The sequence below is a fragment of the Poromitra crassiceps genome (assembly GCF_964638095.1).
Source record: "Poromitra crassiceps genome assembly, chromosome: 1".
NCBI lineage: Eukaryota > Metazoa > Chordata > Actinopteri > Beryciformes > Melamphaidae > Poromitra > Poromitra crassiceps.
Genome location: NC_139623.1, coordinates 38,187,569 through 38,207,420, shown reverse-complemented (window position 1 = coordinate 38,207,420; position 19,852 = coordinate 38,187,569). Strand labels below are relative to the sequence as shown.

General features: G+C 45.4%; 1 protein-coding gene across 3 annotated transcripts in view; it reads left to right on the top strand.

The window, feature by feature from the left end:
• ttc3 (tetratricopeptide repeat domain 3) overlaps positions 1-15,549 on the top strand; it is a 109,418-nt gene extending 93,869 nt beyond the window's left edge. For all 3 annotated transcript variants that reach the window (XM_083656827.1, XM_083656828.1, XM_083656826.1), the window contains exons 42-45: positions 500-614; positions 695-829; positions 3,842-3,934; positions 15,054-15,549. In XM_083656827.1, the coding sequence (XP_083512953.1) occupies positions 500-614; positions 695-829; positions 3,842-3,934; positions 15,054-15,182 (472 nt within the window). In that variant the 3' untranslated portion in view covers positions 15,183-15,549. The remainder of the gene's footprint in view (positions 1-499; positions 615-694; positions 830-3,841; positions 3,935-15,053) is intronic.
• Positions 15,550-19,852: the final 4,303 nt, after the last annotated feature.

The following is a 19,852-nucleotide window of genomic DNA, read 5'->3' as shown; positions in this document are numbered from 1 at the left end:
TACAGGATTGGGGATTCTAGAGCAGGTACATAGCAGTGTTTCCCGCTAGGTCAGAGAAGCTGTAGTCGAGGAGGGGCAGTGCCCCCCCCCCCCCCCCCCAGCGAAGAACATTTTGTACATTTTAAAGTAAAATGCAGCAATCTGGTGCACTTTGAGAGCTAAATGAAGAATGCCTACATGTTCACATTTCTTTCAGGGGATGAAGTAACTGCCAGTCTGTATCTAGCTATCTATAAAAAATAATAATAGCCTAATTAGAATACTGTAAAATGGATGTCATTATTGTTACTTTAGTCTCTTTTTCTCTTGTTTTATCATTTTATATAAACTGAGCAGGTTTCCTAAACAACTTCAAGGAATTCAGAGTCCTCTGAGTTGGGCTTGCTGCTCTCTCTTTCGCTTGACATGGCTTCTCTGTAGACTACATGTTACCACTTAAGGGATTATTTAAGTAATAGAATCCTTGCTTTTGTAATGAATGTAATGTTTGTGTTTGTAGGTCAGAGTTGATGAGATTTGTCGGGGAGTTGCGTTCCTGCAGCGGGGGAAGCCTCAGCAGCATGTCGTTGGAAGATGTTGTCAATGGGGTGACCCAGCTGATCTTGGACCAGCAGGTAAGGAGGCTTCATACTGAAGGCTCAGACCATTTGAAGCTGGAGGAGAGCTTCCATGTTGACCAGTGTTTTCTGTTTAGGAGCAGAGCATCTCTGGTGTCAACTCCAGCATCCAGCAGTGCGGGAGTCCTGCTCATTCTGCTTCCCACTCCCCAGTACCCTCCATCCCACCCTGGCAGGCAACGGGATCGCAGAAACACCCCCAAATCAATGCTGTGAGTCTGAAATATCCATAAGAATTAGTGTGAGTTTGGTAGCTGAGCTTGAACACTCAACAGTGAAACTGTCATATGGACTAGAGCTGTGCATCTTCACTGATCTCACGATTCGATTCGATACGATTCGATTATACAAGTCTACGATTCGATTCGATTCGATTATACGATGCATCTCGATGCATCGCGATGCATCTTAAATCGATGCATCACTTTTTCCGCAATACATGATTTATTTTTTCTCACTTTCTTTTTTCTCACTGTGTGGCTACTTTTAAAATAAAAGTGCATTTGGAATTGCATTGTATTATGATCCATAATTAAAATAAACAACTCTATGTACTTACATTCTATTTGATTTGATTATAAAAAAAAAAAAAAAAAAATTAAATACCGGTAATCGATTTTTGATATTTGTTAATCGATTCAGAATCGTCCTATTAAGCATCGCGATGCATCTCTGAATCGATTATTTTCGGCAGCTCTAATATGGACATGTAGCAACAGAAAACTCCACACTCCATAGATGGTGGAAGCCTGGAAGGCCATCATCATCATCATCATCACTTTATTGACAGACACAAGGTCCAATAAAAAACACACAATACATATAAAACAGGCAAACATCACAACAAGAACACTAATACTACAATAGGGCACTGTACCAATGTTTCCAGATGGAAGACGGGTATCTAGTGTCACTGAGATTAGGCTGAGACAGCAACATAATGAGCATATTCTGAGACACAATCAGACGACAGATAAACGTATACATCAGGTCATGAAAGGTGTGAACTCCTGCACCACAAAACATTTCACTGGCGCTTAGGGATGCACGATATATCGGCAATCATATCGGTATCGGCCGATGTTAGTAATTTTTTAACATATCGGTATCGGTCCGATGTTGCAATGTTAATATCGGTTATCATTATCAGCCAAATTCTTCACATTGAGATTAAATAATGCAGTAAATCTATGATTTATGGGCTTTTCCAAAAGTTTTGGAACTAAAGAAATGCATTACTTTTTCAAATTCAGTGTTTACATGTGTTTTTCACTATGTACAAAATGTGATGATCATAGCAATGTGGTTTTATACAGATCATATCGACATCGGTAAATATCGGTTATCGGCCATAACAGCAATGTTAATATCGGTTATCGGCATCGGCCAAAATTTTCATATCGGTGCATCCCTACTGGCGCTGCAACACCTTGGCTTCCTAAGAAGGATCCTCGGGCAGTTATTATAAGCAACCTGGAGCTTTTGAATGCTAGCCTGCTTAAACTTGACCCACAGGGGTGCAGTATAGAGATGAGTACAGTAGGCTCTAAACAGGTTTACCTTTACAACATCTGAGCAAAAATAAAACTTCTTCCTCAGCATGTTAGCTTGAGCATATAGTACACGCCTCTGTCTGTACATGTCGTCATCATCATCACTCATTTGATCAGTTATAATATGACCCAAATATTTAGTTCTACAGCAAACTGCCAGCACCTGCCCAGACAGATAAAAAGAAGGAAAAGAAAGATCCTTATCACCTCTTGTTCTGCAGATCATAGTGACACTCTTTTTAGCATTGTATTTCACATCAAAACGACCTCCATAGTCAGAACAGATATTCAGCAACTGTTGGAAACCATTGCTACTCAGAGACAGGATGACCAAATCATTGGCATACATAGTGATTTACAATGGTGTTACCAATCACATATCCCGTTCGGCAGCTGCTGAGCTGTACAGAGAGATCATTCATATAAAGATTGAAGAGGGCGGGGTAAAGAAGCCCCCTAATGGACGCCATTCCCAACGCCAAAAGGAGCAGACACCATATTACCCCACCTGATCTGCATGGTCTGGTTTGATCATAGTCAGTATCTGCTTCAAAAAGCACAGAAGGCTGCTGGAATTGTCTTGAGATGTGCGTATGACACCCCAGTGACTGAAGTGCATAGTAATCTAGGGTGGTTCACTGTGTATAACGTACAACTCATAACATAAACTCAAAAGGCTTATGTCAATGGTACATGATACGAAGAAACCAAGAGCTATGTATGGCCTGGAATTTCATCAAATTTGCCGAAATTTGGTCGAAGTTCAAGGTCACTGTGACCTCACGAACACCATTCCCAAGTTCATTAACGCGATACCTCAGGAACGCCTTGACGAAATTTCATCCAATTTGGTGCAAACGTTGACTTGCATGCAAGGATGAACTGATTAGATTTTGGTGTACAACGGTCAAGGTCACTGTGACCTCACGAACGCCATTTTCAAGCTTGTTAACGCGATATCTCAGGAATGCCTTGATGGAATTTATTCGAATTTGCCTCAAATGTCCACTTGGACTCAAGGATGAACTAATTAGATTTTGGTGGTCAAAGTTCAAGGTCACTGTGACCTCACGACCGCTTGTTTCATGCTTGTTAACGCGATATCTCAGGAACGCCTTGACGGAATTTCATCAAATTGGCCTCAAACCTCCACTTGGACGCAAGGATGAAGTGATTAGATTTTGTTGGTCAAAGTTCAAGGTTACTGTGACATCACGACCACTGGTTTCATGTCTGGACAGACATGGATGTCGACTGCTCACTTGTTGGTGGAGGCATATATCCGCGGTGCGGTCGTTCTAGTTCTGAAATGTGTGTTAAAAAGAGCCAATTACACAACCTTTGCATAGGCTACATTAAACAGAGACCACTGAGGCTTTTAAAGCAACTGACTGTAGAAGGTTGGTAGCAGGACACAGCTGCCAAGGTGGCCCTAGGGATCTCAGGGCAACGGCGGCCATGGCCTCCATGAAATACCCACTGTGTGGGGCTAATGTTGGGTTTTTAGTTTGGTTCTGTTTGTATCTATTAAAATTATGTTTTTATGTTTGAGGATTCTTGGAAGAATAGCCCAGGTGGGCTAAAAGAGGTCCTAATCAAAAATCAAATTAGATCTATTGGTTAAAGTTATGAAAAGTCTTTGCTATCAAGTGTTTTATATGTCTCTTGCAGCTGAACGTAGAAGATCCCTGCATCATCTGTCATGACGACATGAGTCCAGATGAGGTGTGTGTGCTGGAGTGCAGACACAGCTTCCATAAGGAGGTGAGCCTGGAGTGAATGTTGCCTTGTTCCTACATGATCCACAGCGTCTTATCAGAGCGCCCCCTGCTGCTAGTTTTAAAGTAGTGGAAGCAGTATTGTAGTACTCGGGTCCTGGACTCATTTTCAGGACTGGTGACTTGACTTGGACATGAGCACTGTTGACCCGGACATGGACTCAAATTCGGAATTTAGAGACGAGGACTTGGATTTGTTAATTGATAAAATATTTTTTTGTTGTTGTAATAGGCACTAATGATGTGCCATAAGACAACACATTGCTCCATAGAGAGTGGTGGCGTGAAAGCGGACACACAGGGAGAGCACGAGAGACACAGATCAGATGCAGATTGCAGTTCAGGCTGAAAACACAATGTAACGTTGGCAGAAGCGGTAGACACTGGAGGTTGAAACACGACTGAGTAAAAAATTTAATAAAACAAAACACTGGATAATGACATAGCAGCCAGAATCTGTGATGCTTTTGTCCTGGGGTGATAACCATCAACCGTTCAAGGTACTGTGACCCAAGGTCAGAAATTAGTGGGGGCTCAGGGCTTTTTGCCCCTAAAAAATCTGAAATTGCCCTTGGAATTGGGATGACGGGGGCTTTTTTAAGGTGTTAACTTTCTGTATGTTAAAATTACTGTTTGCAAAGCGTGTCCTCGCATCATTAGTTCAATCACTGGGGCACTCCGCCTGCGCCCCTCACCCGCGACAGATACAGGGTGGCGAACACAGACAGTATGTCTTACGTTAAAAGCGAACCACGCTCTTCTAGGGCTGTGAATCTTCATTGGCCTCACGATTCGATTACGATTCATCCGTCTTGGATTCGATTCCACGATGCATCACAATGCATCTTGATACAGCTCAAAGTATTGCAGCTCCAAGTATCACATCCTCAATTTTCTATATTATTACTGCACATGACATGGCTACTTTTTCATCAATTAATACAAGCAGTCAGATAAATATCAACCTTTTTTTACTTAGAAAATGCTTTAAAATCTGAATGTCAACATCAATTTAAATATAAACAATTCAGCGATTATCTGTCAACGATTCGATTTGTTTCACACGTCCACATCGATTAAACAATTAATTTTGACACCCCTACGCCCTTCCCCTCTCTGCTAAATGTTCCTTTTCACACCGTGGCCGCCGGCATTTTTCAATCAATCCATCATGCATGTACAGGTTTCCCCGACGGGATAATGATGAATGTGCATGTTAAATTGACCATTTCCATATCAACAACACAATCCACATGTACGTCAATAAACAAAGATCAATCAACCCCTCCTTACTTGCTGAAGTGAAATTCATAGAATATATCACCACCAAATTAAAACATTTTATAGACAAGTTTCCCCGCGCTGGCCTATGTCCCCGGCTTCCGGTTAAGTCCACATTGCGTCCACAGCAGCCTAAGTGATGTTGCCAATAACCTACGACTTAAATAGAGACTTATTACATCATATTTTTTCCGGCCCCTGTATGTTGAGTGTTGGTGAAAAAGAAAAATATAGCAGACGCTTTCTTTACTGTAGAGCGCCGTTTAAAAGCCGCACAACAAGCAGCATCAGTCCCGCCGGCCAGCGCTGGACCCGCTGTGAGGAAACGCACAGGAGGAAACCGAAATGTCAAAACAGACATCCCTTGCTAGGCCAGTCCTTTTTTTAATCGAGATCATGCAACAAGTAGCCTACTTCAGCCGAGGCCAGCAAGACGGCAGGAAAGAAACAGAAGCGTGCCTGCCGCAGTCAAAAGCAAAAGAGACTCGACGACGTAGGTGCCAGGTGTGGAGTGGGAGAGATTAAGGTGCGTAGGCTATTGCTGGAGATTCAAGGCAATGTCCAGAAGATATGGGTTCATGAGTGTCTGCAAATGCAGATGGATAGGCTACAGTAGGAGCATGCATGCATGTTGTCTGTTTTAATAACGAAAGCGTCCTTACCGAGAACGACGTGCCGACCAATTAAATATTCTTGCTGCGAAATCGGCCTCTTAATGACAACACTGGAATAATAGCCGTAATATTCATTCACAACGGGAGATAGCCTGACTGTGGGTAATTTGATAAAATACATAGTGTTACAACATACCCGACCTACTTTGTTGCTGTGGAGATATTGGTACGCTTCGGAGCTTTTGAGATTGTTCATTGCGTTGCCGTCCACCGCCATTGATTCCTCAAAATACGCTATAATCCTGCCTGTAGTTACGTTCGGCCATTTACACATATTATCTTCCCATGTGTCCACTGTCAACGGGTGTGGGATAGACACTCTTTCGTTAGACAGGAGACTCAGAGAATGATCCCAAGTTTGCATTTTTTCGGCGGTCGCTATGGCTACTACGCTAGTACGTTACGCTTCTCTGTATTCACAAACACCGGAAGAGACAGACATAAGCTGCTTTCACACATGTTTGGAATTCAGGAGTTATCTAGAGGCCATGCGGATGGCTGTCATGTGTGAATGTGTGCATGTGGCTCATGCGCGCTCCCGCGGAGCCTCCTCCTATCCGGAGGTAAGTCAAGCCGTCAGGGTACACACAGGGGCGGAGTGGTCCCCCCCCCCCCCCCCTCCAGAGCTCATGACAGATTATTATTATATAAATAGTCGATGTGAATGAGCGAGCAAAAAACACATGCCAGCTCAAACCTGCTCCGTGTGCGACAGCCAACATGTTGCTGGATTGCTGGATTGAAAGGCTCATGGCTCTGATCTGATTTCATGTCTGCTTCGCACAGCACACACATTTAATAAGCATTTTTGGACGCGAGGGTCAGGGCCGCTGGAAGTCATTTTAAGCAGGGGGTGCTGGGAGGAAGGGACTCTCGGTGGGGCCCGCAAAAAATTTGGACGTTTTTTTTTTACATTTTTTTGCCATATTTAGAGGAATATCTCATTTTAAATTAACATTAGGATACTGTTGTGATGTAATTATTCAGTATTTTCTCCTTTTCTCACTCATTCAGAGCAAAGAGGGAGATATATAGCATGATGATAATGCTCTATATCTCCCTATTTGCTCTGAATACACCAGTTAACATGACACAGACTTAACATGATAGAAATATTATCAGCAAACTTAATGACTAGACTAGTTATTCTGATCTGAATGGCATATATCAATAAACATTGACTCCTCTCTTTGCTGTATAGTGGGAGGTGCATTTTTGAGTAGGCTATTAAAATAGCATGTCAAGTTCACATTTCTTTATTGCCAGATTAAACAATTCGTATTGGTTGTTGGTTGGTTCAACACAAATGTCTTCTTCTTCTCTAGCCTACAAGCATGTAACTTCCTTGATTGTTATTGTTGATGATTCTATTTAAATAGGCTACATTTTCATTTCCCGAAACATTCTAAAACAAGAAAGGAACATAGTGCACTGCAAAATATTTTTAATTACATTTGTAAAAAAAGAAAAAAAAAAATTTTTTTTTTTTTTTTTGGAAAAAATCTAGGGGGTGCTGCAGCACCTGCAGCACCCCTACTTCCCGCGGCGCTGGCGAGGGTCATCCCGCTTCCCAGTACTGGACATCGCTAGGTAGGGTATCTGGATCTGGTTGCGTCTGGTTGTGAAGATTCAATGGCAGAACCGCAAATTCCAAGTAGCGTCAAGTCAGGCAGTATAAAACGAAAACTTCCGGGTATAACCTTCGCAATAATGGCAATTAAATAAAGTAAATGCACGTGTAATGTTTTTTTGTGTGTGTTTCGAAAGATACAGAACGGAGATAAACTGGAAGAATATCGATAATATAGATTGAAAATGCTCTTCCTGCCTTGAAACGACATACCAGGTCTCAAAATCCTCTGAAGATTATAATAAGATATTGATATTGCTAAAATATGAATACAACTGCATCCTGGTCAGTCAAATAAACACACTCCTCTTAAAGTTGAGACAAAAACAATTTGAATTGGGAGATAAGCCCGAGGGGCTCCTGTCGCGGCAGCTTAAAGGTGCCCAGGCCTCCAGGTCAATCCTCTCCATTAAAGGAGATTTTTTTTTTTTTTTTTACCTGGAGCCCTCTCCTCACATTAATTATTATCTGATGACTCACCCAGTGTTCTCCGCAGCGATTTGGAGCGTCATAGGCGTTGTTGTGATCGAAATAGTACTCCAAGCCAGTCCTTGAATGCGCTCTGTCGGGGCCACATGGCAGCGTGCTGTTCCTCCATGTAAATAGACAGTTTTCTTCCGGTGTTCTACCCATATCGTCATTATATGACCCCTAAAGAAACATCAGACTGCTATTCACCCCCGGGCTATTTCCATTACTCTTTACAGGGATCTCATTTCCTCATTCGGGGTGAGTTTCACCAACTCTCGTCAAGTCCCGCAAGACTTTCCTGCCGGCTGGGCTGTGTACTGACTTATGGAGATAAATGACCATTTTAGGGAGTTTTACAGTGAACTTTACTCATCTAAGTGTGATGCTGCTCAGTCCAATCAGAATGACTTTTTTGACTGATTTCACATAGGAAGAAATAACTTCCGCGATTGAATCGTTCCCATCAGGCAAAGCAGCCGGTCCGGATGGATTCGGTGCTGAACTGAAAGTCATTCAGATCGGACTGAGCAGCATCACACTTAGATGAGTAAAGTTCACTGTAAAACTCCCTAAAATGGTAATTTATCTCCATAAGTCAGTATATTATTTACAAGGCGATATTAACACATTCACTGCCAGCCGTTTTTTTTTTACTGTAGGTAGGTTCTGCCAGAGGGTTTTTTTGAGGATTCTGGCTCATCTTTCAAGAGCCGAGGATTCTTTTCTGCTAAGATTTTGTGAACACACAATATCTCAAAAGAACTAATAGAATGTGTGCTTTCTCTGTCTAAAAGAGTTAGTTTGTAGAGTTAGTAGTTATGTAAGCATTAGCAGTTGAATACAGCATGGTTTCAGCGTCTGAAAAATTATTCTGAGATAAACGGCTTTTTGTGAAATTCGATAGAACAGTCACTTTAACCATTCATTTTTGGCATCAGTAAGACGTCAGACATCTAAACAATAGTTTTGAACAGTAATTTCCTCCATAACAGCAGGAAACACCCCTCTCCTTCAAACTCCTCCCTCCGTGTGTGTTCTTCTTGGCTGCAGCGGGCGTGTCACAAGCTCGTTTCTGTTGCTGCTGTAACCTCGCGTCACCAGGCTCACTGCTTCTGCTGCTGCTGCCTGTCTGCTGGCAGCCGCTGTGCAAGTCTGGATGGGCTCGCTCGTTTCTTGTGGTTTCGGTTGAGAGCTTTGATGAAGCTTTTGCGATTCTGGTCTTATTTATGCTGCGTGTTTCAAAGTGTGTTCCACCCGTAATCTATTATGCAAATTTGCAATCCCGCACCGCCAGCAATCAGCGCGAAAACGAAAGCGTTTTCGCCAATCCATTTTCATGAGAATGGCTTCCTCACACTGCTTTTTGCTTGCCTTCCTCTAGTCTGGGAGAGCACTGTCGCCACTTAGTGGGTCGGTGGAATGGGTTGTACATGTTCGGTGGCTCCAATATTGATATAAGAGATGTAAAAGGGTTAGATGCACATCCCACGGTCAAAAAAAAACAAAACATTTTTTTGACGTATTAACACGTTCACTGCCACTGACGTATTAATACGTCAAAAAAAATCCAGCGGTTCACTGCCATTGACGTATTAATACGTCAAAAAAAAAATTTTTTTTTTTTTTGACGGTGGGATGTGCATCTAACCCTTTTACATCTCTTATATAAGTATTGGACGTGTGTACAACCCATTCCACCGACCCACTAAGTGGCGACAAGGAAGGAGGAAGGCAAGCAAAAAGCAGTGTGACGAAGCCATTCTCATGAAAATGGATTGGCGAAAACGCTTTCGTTTTCGCGCTGATTGCTGGCAGTGCGGGATTGCAAATTTGCATAATAGATCACGGATGGAACACACTTTGAAACACGCAGCATAAATATGACCAGAATCGCAAAAGCTTGATCAAAGCTCTCAACCAAAACTCCAAGAAGCGAGCGAGTCCAACCAGACTTCCTCAAAGAGCGGCCGCTCAGACAGGCACAGCCGCACAGCAGCTGCAAAGCAGTGAGACTGGTGACAAGCTTGTGACACGGCCGCTGGCTGCAGCCAAGAGGAACGCCCACGGAGGGAGGAGTTGGAAGCAGAGGGGAGTTTCCTGCTGTTATGGAGGAAATTACTGTTCAAAACTATTGTTTAGGTCTTACTGATGCCAAAAATGAATGGTTAAAGTGACTGTTCTATCGAATTTCACAAAAAGCCGTTTATCTCGGAATAATTTTTCTCACGCTGAAACCATGCTGTATTCAACTGCTAATGCTTACATAACTACTAACTCTACAAACTAACTCTTTTAGACAGAGAAAGCACACATTCTATTAGTTGTTTTGAGATATTGTGTGTTCACAAAATCTTAGCAGAAAAGAATCCTCGGCTCTTGTAAAATGAGCCAGAATCCTCAAAAAAAAACCTGGCAGAACCTACCTACAGCATTGAAAAAAGGGCTGGCAGTCAATGTGTTAATATGTCATTGGCAGTCAACCGTTGGATTTTTTTTGACGGATTAACACGTTCACTGCCAACGACGAGTTGAGTCGTCAAACACAATCCAGCGGTTCACTGCCAACGACGAGTTGAGTCGTCAAAAAAAATCGATTTTTTTTTTTTGACGGTGGGACGTTGATCTAACCCTTTTACGTCTCCTACACCAGAATTGGAGGTATTGAATGTGTATAATCTATTTTACCGACCCACTGAGTGGCGACATGTCTCTCCACAGTAGAAAGAGGCGACCCAAAACTGGAGGGAAAAGCGTGAGGAAGCCGTTCTCATACTGTAAAATTGATGGCGAAAACGCTTTCACTTTCGCGCTGATGCACAGCGGTGGCAACGGTGGGGGGTTCCAAGAATAGATTGGATGCACACTTTGAAACACGCAGCATAAATATGACCAGAATCGCATCAAAGCTCTCAACCAAAACTCCACGAAACGAGCGAGTCCACCCAGACTTCCTCAAACAGCGGCCGCGCAAACAGGCAGCAGCCAGGCAGCAGCAACTTCGTTGTGACACGCCCGCTGGAGAGCCAGGGAGGCAGGAGGAGAACACACACGGAGGGAGGAGTTGGAAGCAGAGGGGGGTTTCCTGCTGTTATGGAGGAAATTACTGTTCAAAACTATTGTTTAGATGTCTGACTCTTACTGATGCCAAAAATGAATGGTTAAAGTGACTGTTCTATCGAATTTCACAAAAAGCCGTTTATCTCTGAATAATTTTTCTGACGCTGAAACCATGCTGTATTCAACTGCTAATGCTTACATAACTACTAACTCTACAAACTAACTCTTTTAGACAGAGAAAGCACACATTCTATTAGTTCTTTTGAGATATTGTGTGTTCACAAAATCTTAGCAGAAAAGAATCCTCGGGTCTTGAAAGATGAGCCAGAATCCTAAAAAAAAACCTCTGGCAGAAGCTAACTACAGTAAAAAAAAAACGTCTGGCAGTGAATGTGTTAATACGTCATTGGCAGTGAACGTGTTAAAACAACTCCCAAATTATTTGTGTACATACATTGTCCAGCAGAGCAACAACAATTACTCTTTACGCTCACAAAACCTTTTTTTATTGAATGTAAAAAGGGCTCGTACAGAGTATGGTAAAAAGGCGTTTCAGTTCTCAGCACCGACGGCATGGAATGAGCTCCAGAAGGACCTGAAATTGCAGGAGCTGGTCTCATTAAATGTTTTTAAAACAATGGTTAAAGGTAGGGAGGACGGTGAAAGTTGCAACTGTTTTTTTTCTTCATAGTTTAACTTGCTTTTATGAATCACTGAATGTGTGTGTGTACCATGTAGTGTTGTAATGTTATGAGATGTTTGTTGTGGTGTCTGCAACTTGTGTAATTGTATGCTGCTTTTCTTGGCCAGGTCCCTCTTGAAAAAGAGATAATTAATCTCAATGAGGCTAACATGGATAAATAAAGGTTAAATAAAATAAAAACTCTACAAGAAATTCTGTGACATTCTTGCCCCACTCCTCAGAAGGACAATGTCTTGCCTAAAACACTGTATGAAGCCAACATCTCCCTAATTTTGAAAAAGGAAGGAGGAGGTAGACCTGGGCAGCTACAGACCCATAGCTCTTCAGAACTCTTGACAGAAAGATACCGTAAATTCCGGACTATAAGACGCACCGGTGTATAAGCCGCGGGACCAAAATTGACTATTTTTTTCTTCTATAAGCCGCACCGGACTATAAGCCGCGGGTGTTTTGATGTTTAATTACCATATGAAAGGGTTCGTGCACAGAGAGGAATGTCGGGAAAGAGATCGCTGTTTGGGGAAGCTCCCATTTATTAACATTTCAACAAAACAAAACAAAAGTCAGGTCACTAATCCCCAGACAAAATCACACAACAATAGGCTACCGTATATGTGCAGCAAACCTGTAACCAGAGAAGTCAAGTCACTAATCCTCGTCTTCCTCTTCTTCCTGCGTACTGAAACCACCAAAGTCCTCATCTTCAGTGTCGGAAACGAACAGGTTCAGGGTGGCTTCGTCAACCACTCTCCTCTCTCCTTCAGGTGCCATGGCACGAGTCCGATACCTCACGAGTCCGACACCTCACGAGTCCGAAAAAAGAGGCTAACTTCCCCCAGACCCTAACCCAAAACCTAACCTCTCCCACCCCCACGCCTAAACCTAACATCCCCCAGACCCTAACCCAAAACCTAACCTCTCCCACCCCCACGCCTAAACCTAACCTCCCCCAGACCCTAACCCAAAACCATGAGGTGTCGGACTCGTGAGGTATCGGACTCGTGAGGTATCGGACTAGGGGGCAGTCCCCGTGGCGTCATCCTCTTCATCCCGCAGCAGTCCAGCGTTTTGGAACCCGTTGGTAATTGTGGATGTTTTCACACTCCTATAATATTCCGTGATCTTCCTTTGTGTGAATTCGCCGAAGTTTGTGATTTTCTCCTGATAGTCGGGAGGGAGTTGTTCAGTAGTTCTCCCCCGGACGGACAGTCCCTTTTGCCCAGGTTACGCGCGGCTGCTCTGTTTGATCGGCGGCTGCTCTCTTTTAATGCGAGATTGACTGCTTTCAACTTGAAAGCTGCCTCGTGTGAATTTCTGCGTACCTTCCCCATGGTAAGTGAGAGTGTTGCTTCTACTGCTCGTCTTGTTGTGAATATTCCTTGATCTTCCTTTGTGTGAATTCGCCGAAGTTTGTGATTTTCTCCTGGTAGTCGGGGGAGGGAGTTGTTGCCCGAGTGGCCGTTTGCTTACCGTAATTACCATATGTAAGTGGTCACGCACAGAGGGGATTGTCGGGAAGAGATGGCTGTTTGAGGAAGCTCCCATTTACCGTATTACAACATTTCAACAAAACAACATAACACAACACCACCGTTGTTTATTTTTACAGTGCACACAGTGTCCGCGGTGTGGTGAAAAGAGGGCAAGAGAGGAAATTAAAACAGAAGTGGATTTATAGTTAGAAAGAGTGCTAAAAAAGAGAGATTTTTTTTTTTTTTTTTTTTTTTCTGAAAAAATCCATAGATAAGACGCACCGTTATATAAGCCGCAGGGGCCAAAAAACGGGAAAAAAGCCGCGGCTTATAGTCCGGAATTTACGGTAATCAACAAAACGCTGGCTACCAGGCTAAATAAGCATTTGTCATCCATCATTCATCCTGACCAGACAGGGTTTATCCCGAATAGGTTATCTTTCTCTAATGTTGGATGCCTCCTCAACACCATATACACAGATCATAGCAAGACCAATGGTGCAGCGATTTTATCACTCGACGCACAGAAGGCGTTTGATCAGGTTGAGTGGCCTTATTATGTTCGAGTCACTTCACAGATTCGGGTTTGGCGATTCATTTATATCCTGGGTAAACCTCATATATGCTAATCCGACATGTTCGGTTATAACCAGTGGTGACAAGTCAACCAGATTTCTGCTACTTCGCTCGGTTCAGCAGGGCTGCCCTCTTTCGCTGGCCCTCTTCACCGTCGCACTCGAGCCCCTTGCCCTAAAAATACGTGGTCACCCAAGTGCAGGCTTGAAGGTCGGAGGTATTGAGACACGTATCAGCCGATGATGTAATATTATATCTACATAATTCAGAAATATCGATCCCCCCTCTCTTAGAATTAATCGCCTCCTTCGGTAAGCTGTCCGGATACACAATTAATTGGACAAAGAGCGACTTTATGCCGCTCTCTGATGTATTCACTCCCGGTTTTCTGGAAAATCTCCCATTCAAATTAGCAAAGGACCCCCTCACCTATCTTGGCTTAACCATACCCAGAAATCCTAAATTAATATTTAAGTTGAATTTTGGTGATTTTGTCTCAAGACTTAAACAATGTATAGAAAACTGGAAAATCCTCCCTTTGTCCATGATTGGCCGTATAAACTCAGTCAAGATGGTTTCACTTCCCAGGTTCCTCTGTGTCAAAACCTCCCCATCATTCTTACATCAGCTTTTTTCAAAGAACTGGACTCCATAATTTTGTCCTACATCTGGAATTATAAGAACCATAGAATTTCACAAATTCACCTGCAAAAACCCAAGTCTGAAGGGGGTCTGGCCTTACCAGTGTTTAGGCCCTAAAGTAGTAGTGCCTAATCTTTGGGCACTACTACTGGGCTGCCAATGTCAGGGCTCTGTTTTGGCAGCAAGGGACTCCTAGCAATTTAACTCCCCCTGTGGCTGAAAATGGAGGCCAGCTCTATTGTCAATTATTCCCTGCTAGCTATGCTATTTGCTAAGTTAGAGAAACCTGGGACCTTAGGAAATCTTAATTTAAGTTTTGTCATACAAAACTGTCCAAAGTTCAAGGTTACTGTGACATCACGACCACTGGTTTCATGCTTGTTAACGTGATATCTCATTAACACCTTGATGGAATTTCCTCACATTTGGCTCAAACATCAAAGTCTGGACAGACATGGATGTCGACTGCTCACTTGTTGGCGGAAGCATACAGTATATCCGCGGTGTGGTCGTTCTAGTTTCATCATGTGAGCGCACATCTCTGTATAAGGTATTTGTGTTTCTGTGCGGTGTGTAAGATCTTGGCTCTTGTGTTTCAGTGCATAAGGTCTTGGCTGAGGGAGCAGAGTACCTGTCCCACCTGCAGAGATCATGCCTTGCTGCCAGAGGATTTCCCCATGCTGCCGGCTGGTAGGAGACGCCAAGGCCACAACCCTGCAGGCTTCTGATACTTGAACCTGTCCAGTACCTAACTTTGATTTGATTTTACTTCTCACTCTACCTTCATTTTAACCAAATAATTTCATTAAAATGTATAAAGGCATTGGCTTGTTGTGTTCTAATCCCGCTACATACATCAGAACTTGCATTAGAGGGAGGAAATGTCTGATTTAATTTTATTTGTTACTCTTACCTTTTTCTTCTTTGTTTTTTACCAGATAATTTCATTAAAATGTTAAAATGCATTGGCTTGTTGTGTTCTAATCCCGCTACATAGATCAGAACTTGCATTAGAGGGAGGAAATGTCTGATTTAATTTTATTTGTTACTCTTAACTTTTTCTTCTTTTTTTTACCAGATAATTTAATTAAAATGTAAAAATGCATTGGCTTGTTGTGTTTTTAATCATGCTACATGGTTCAGAACTTATTACAGGAGGGAGGACATTTATCATCTGTCTTGGAGATCATGTATCAGAGAAACATGCTATAACTGCTGCTGTTGCACATGGAAGCTCTCTTGCTCCCCTGCTTTTCTTACTGTAAACATGCTTCCATTATTTGATATCAGAGATGTCAATTTCCACCTCTATGCTGCTGATACACAACTATGCATTTATGTAGAGCCAAATCATGCAGATGCCTTAAGTTCCCTCAATACTGTACTTGAGTTACATTTTCCATCCCAAAATAGGGTTTTTGAGGTTTTATGTCTGCCCTGGTATGTCACCTTTTTCACTATCCATGATGTTGCATCTATGTACAGTATTATATAAGTAGGTGACATTGAGAACAATTTAAGTTACATTAGCTTTATTTAGATAATCAAACATAATAGATAAGCATATGCAGTTAGTTATTAATCATAAATCCAAGACGCACACACCTATGCTCTGCCACCCTCTACCCCACTCTTGTTTCCTATTACCATAGTCAAAACATGCTGATAGTACCAGACCAGAGCTATAAATGATTGTGCTTCATAAATCTTAATGTGAACTTGTATGTTCATCTGTGGGAATACATTCAGGCGGTGTCGCATGGTCAGCATGGGGGAAATCCTCCCATTCAGCATAGTTCGCATTTACGTTGCGGCTAGCCCAGCCAGACCCGGATCGGGGATTTAACCCCTGCAGTAAACGCACATCTGAACAGACATTTACGTACCTGCTCTTGAATACCCAATCCTGTAGTGTAGAGCCGCAGCACCTTCCGCTGGCGAGTCAGCCCATTGAGATATGTCGCCCCCCCCCCCCAGCCCAGCCTACCATTCGTCCTGACACTGCAAGTAACATTTTGTGGGTGTTCCCAGAGAGACCTGACTACAGTATATGCAAGTGTGGACAGAGTGGTTCCAAGTTAAAGTTCTGTTGTCGTGACAACGCCACCTAGAGGGATAAAGGAGCCTAGGACTCCTGGTTTGTGTTTAAAGTACCACAGGGGTGAGCAGCAGTCTTTTACCCAAAAAGGAGACAAAGTTTCACAATGAATAATTTAATTAAAAATCATTCAGCAAATAAGACAGAAGTATAAATGTAAAAACAAGGCCTTGTCTAAAACTAAAAAGGCACAGTCCAGTTAAAACGTCCCAATATAATGCTGCTAAAAAGGGGGGGTAAAAAGTCTTGCACAGCCACACCGCCGTCCAGTCCTCGGTGAGGTTGGTCACTCCCCAGCGCTGCCCGAGATGCGTGGTGCCTCTGCTGCTGCTGCTATCTGTGGGGGGAGAATGGCACCAGTGGGAAGCTCACAAGATTACAGCCACCTTCACCACCCTCTTCACTGCACTTACACTTGGTCTGGACAGCGCATTCCAGCTGTCCAGACTGTAAGTAGTTCGCCTGGGTGGGTATCTTTGGTGTTGTTCAGCTCCTCTGTTGGTGCGTCTCAGTCTCTGTGGTCCCGTGCGGTACTGGGTCTGTGCTGGGAGATCTCTGGTGCTGCCGTCCTGTCTGCCTGTGCCTCTGTTTCTGTCTCACTGCTTCCCCATGAGTGAGCAGATAAATGCCAGGTGCCCCTGCTTGATTGCTCCTGACACAGGTGTCCCAGATCCTACTAATTGCTGTGGCCAAAAAAATCTGGCCGCCACCCACGCAAGCACCGGACCGATCTCCGCGTCCTCCGCCTGCCTGCGTTTCCACTCACCCACGACGACATCCATGATGGTCACGCCGTCGTCCTCCAGGTCCACATCTGGACAGTCCTCCTCGTCTTCCTCCACCTCCTGCACTCGGTCGTCCTCCCGCCCCCCTTCCCCAGGGGGCGGCGTGTTCAGGACAGCAGGGGGAACACAACCGGCCTCGATCTCCACCTCGGCTTTCCGCACAGCAACCGTGGGGGGCGCAGTGTAGTTTCTGGCTAAGTGCTCAGGCGAACGGCAAGTCCAGCAGTCTCACCTGCCCGCCGCCTGCGCGTCTCTCTTCTCCCGTTGTCCTCCGGTCCCCGACAGCCTTTCGACACTCTCTGGCCAGGTGTCCAATCGCGCCGCATGCCCAGCAGGGCAGCTGTCCATGTCGTTGTCCCGCGTACCTGGTCTGTTCCCCGGGACCGCTGCGACACCATCTCGCGAAGTGCCCCGGTTTCCCGCATGTCCAACACAGTCTCTTTTGCTGCTCCGAGTGGGGCCCGTGCTCAACCGTGACACGGTATACAGTGATGCTGTTGACGTTTGGTTGCTCCCCTGGAGCGGTGGGAGGGTGGCCCATCTGGACTACTGGCCCCCCTGCAAACGTAAGTGTCCTCTTTCCCAGGTCTACTGTGCATTGGTTTAGCGTCAAGTAGTCCTCCCCCAAGATACAGGGCCCCGCCATCTCCACTACCCATACTGGAAAGTTCACTGTCTGTCCCCCCACAGTTATCATCACGGACCCCCTTCCCCTCATCGGCATCAACTCACCGGATACTGTCCTCAGCAGCTGTGCCGCTGGCTGCTCCAGAAGCGCTCCCTCTGTCATCATGTTGGCGTTCACCAGCGTTGCCGTACACCCCGTGTCCACCAGGGTGAAACAGGACTTCCCTTGCAGGACGACCGGAACATGGCAGCCGTTCATCGTGTGTGGCCCGTTCCGCATGCTGACAGCGCCGGCGATGTCATCTGCTTCGGGGGGAGGCGGAGCCCCACCTCCACGTCTGTACCGCTGGGCCCCCTCCAACGGTGACGTGGCCATAGGGAATATGACGTAGGGGGCCCATCTCGCCCCTCTTAGACGGGCCCCGCGCCGTTTCCCTGGTTCCACGCTCCTCCGCGGCACTCTCTGGCCCGATGTCCGGGGCGTCCACAGGTCCAACAGCGCATGGCCCCGGGCCCCCTGGGCCAGGTATTGTCTCGTGGTGTGGGCTGCAGGGTCGCGCTTCGGAGCAGTTGTTCTCCTAACTGGCGCACCGACTCAGATAGCTCCCGCACCATGCTGCTTTGCTCCGCCAACGCACTCTTCCACGCCGGCTCTTCCCGTGGCGGGCTCTCCACTGCCATTCTCGCCATGGGGGCGGCCTCCATCGTGCCGTCGCCCCCACAATCTCTCTCTCTGATGCCAGCTCCAGCGCCTCCTGCAGCGTCCTTGGGCGTGTCAGCCGGGTCTGGGCGCGCAGCCACTCCGGGGTCAAAGCTCGAACAAACTGATCCCTGGCAAGTTCACTCTGCACCTCTGGCAACATGTCCGTATATGCCCTCCTTGATAGAGTCTCAATGTCATTAGCCAAAACACGCAGTGGCTCGCCAGGCTGTCGGCGCCTGTTACACAGCTCGGTGCGTTGTATGCTCGGCAGCTCACACTGGCCGAATCTCCTCTGCAGGGCCCCCACCAGTGCTCCATAGTCACCTCTTTCCTTTGGGCTTAGCAGTAGCAAGCATGCTACCACGTCGTCCACTAGACACGCCGCTAGCTTTATTCCTTTCTCTTGCTTTGTCCAGCCCTCATCAGCCGCTATCAGTTCGAATTGGGCCTGAAACGCCTCCCAACTCTGCTTACCGGCGTACTTCTGCGTCTTGATGGGGACCCGCCCGCCAATTCTCACTTGCGCCAGCTGCACGGGGTCTCCCTCGGCTTCCGCTGCTCCGCGCACGGGTCCCTGTCTGTTAGAGGGGCCCGGTTCGCCATTGTTCTCCTCCCGCCCGAGGCTCTCCCTCATCCGTCTGTATTCCTCCCTCACGCTCTCCACCGTATTCCTCCTCTCCGCAAACACCGAGGCTTCAGCCTCTTCCATCTCCCTCTTCATCTTCGGGCAGCTCCGTTCCGCACTTTATTCGCTCGAGCCCAAAAGCTGTCGGTTCCAACTTTCTCCGTCGTTCCTCCTCACTCTCTCCCCTCTCGGCCGACTCAGAGGTGTTACCGCTTTACTTTCCGACACCAGTGTAACGAATCAGGTATTCGTCCAAGGAACCAGGAGACTTGAAGTTGGTACAGGGCTTTTATTCACAGGCTCATTCTATTAGCTTCCAGCGGTAGCCTTGCTGCTAGCTCCACACACGACGACTCTAGCTCCCCGCCTAGCTTGACTGCCCATGCCTCAGACCGGATGGTCACATACACACTCTTCCCCCTAGGAACAACCCCCACACATCAGTTCCTAGCTAAACACGGAAACACCACATACCCTGTAATTACCTGGATTACCTGGATCGCTACAGTATATTAGTAACCTACTGTAGGGTCACTGGGTGCTGTGTGGTGGAGCAGCAG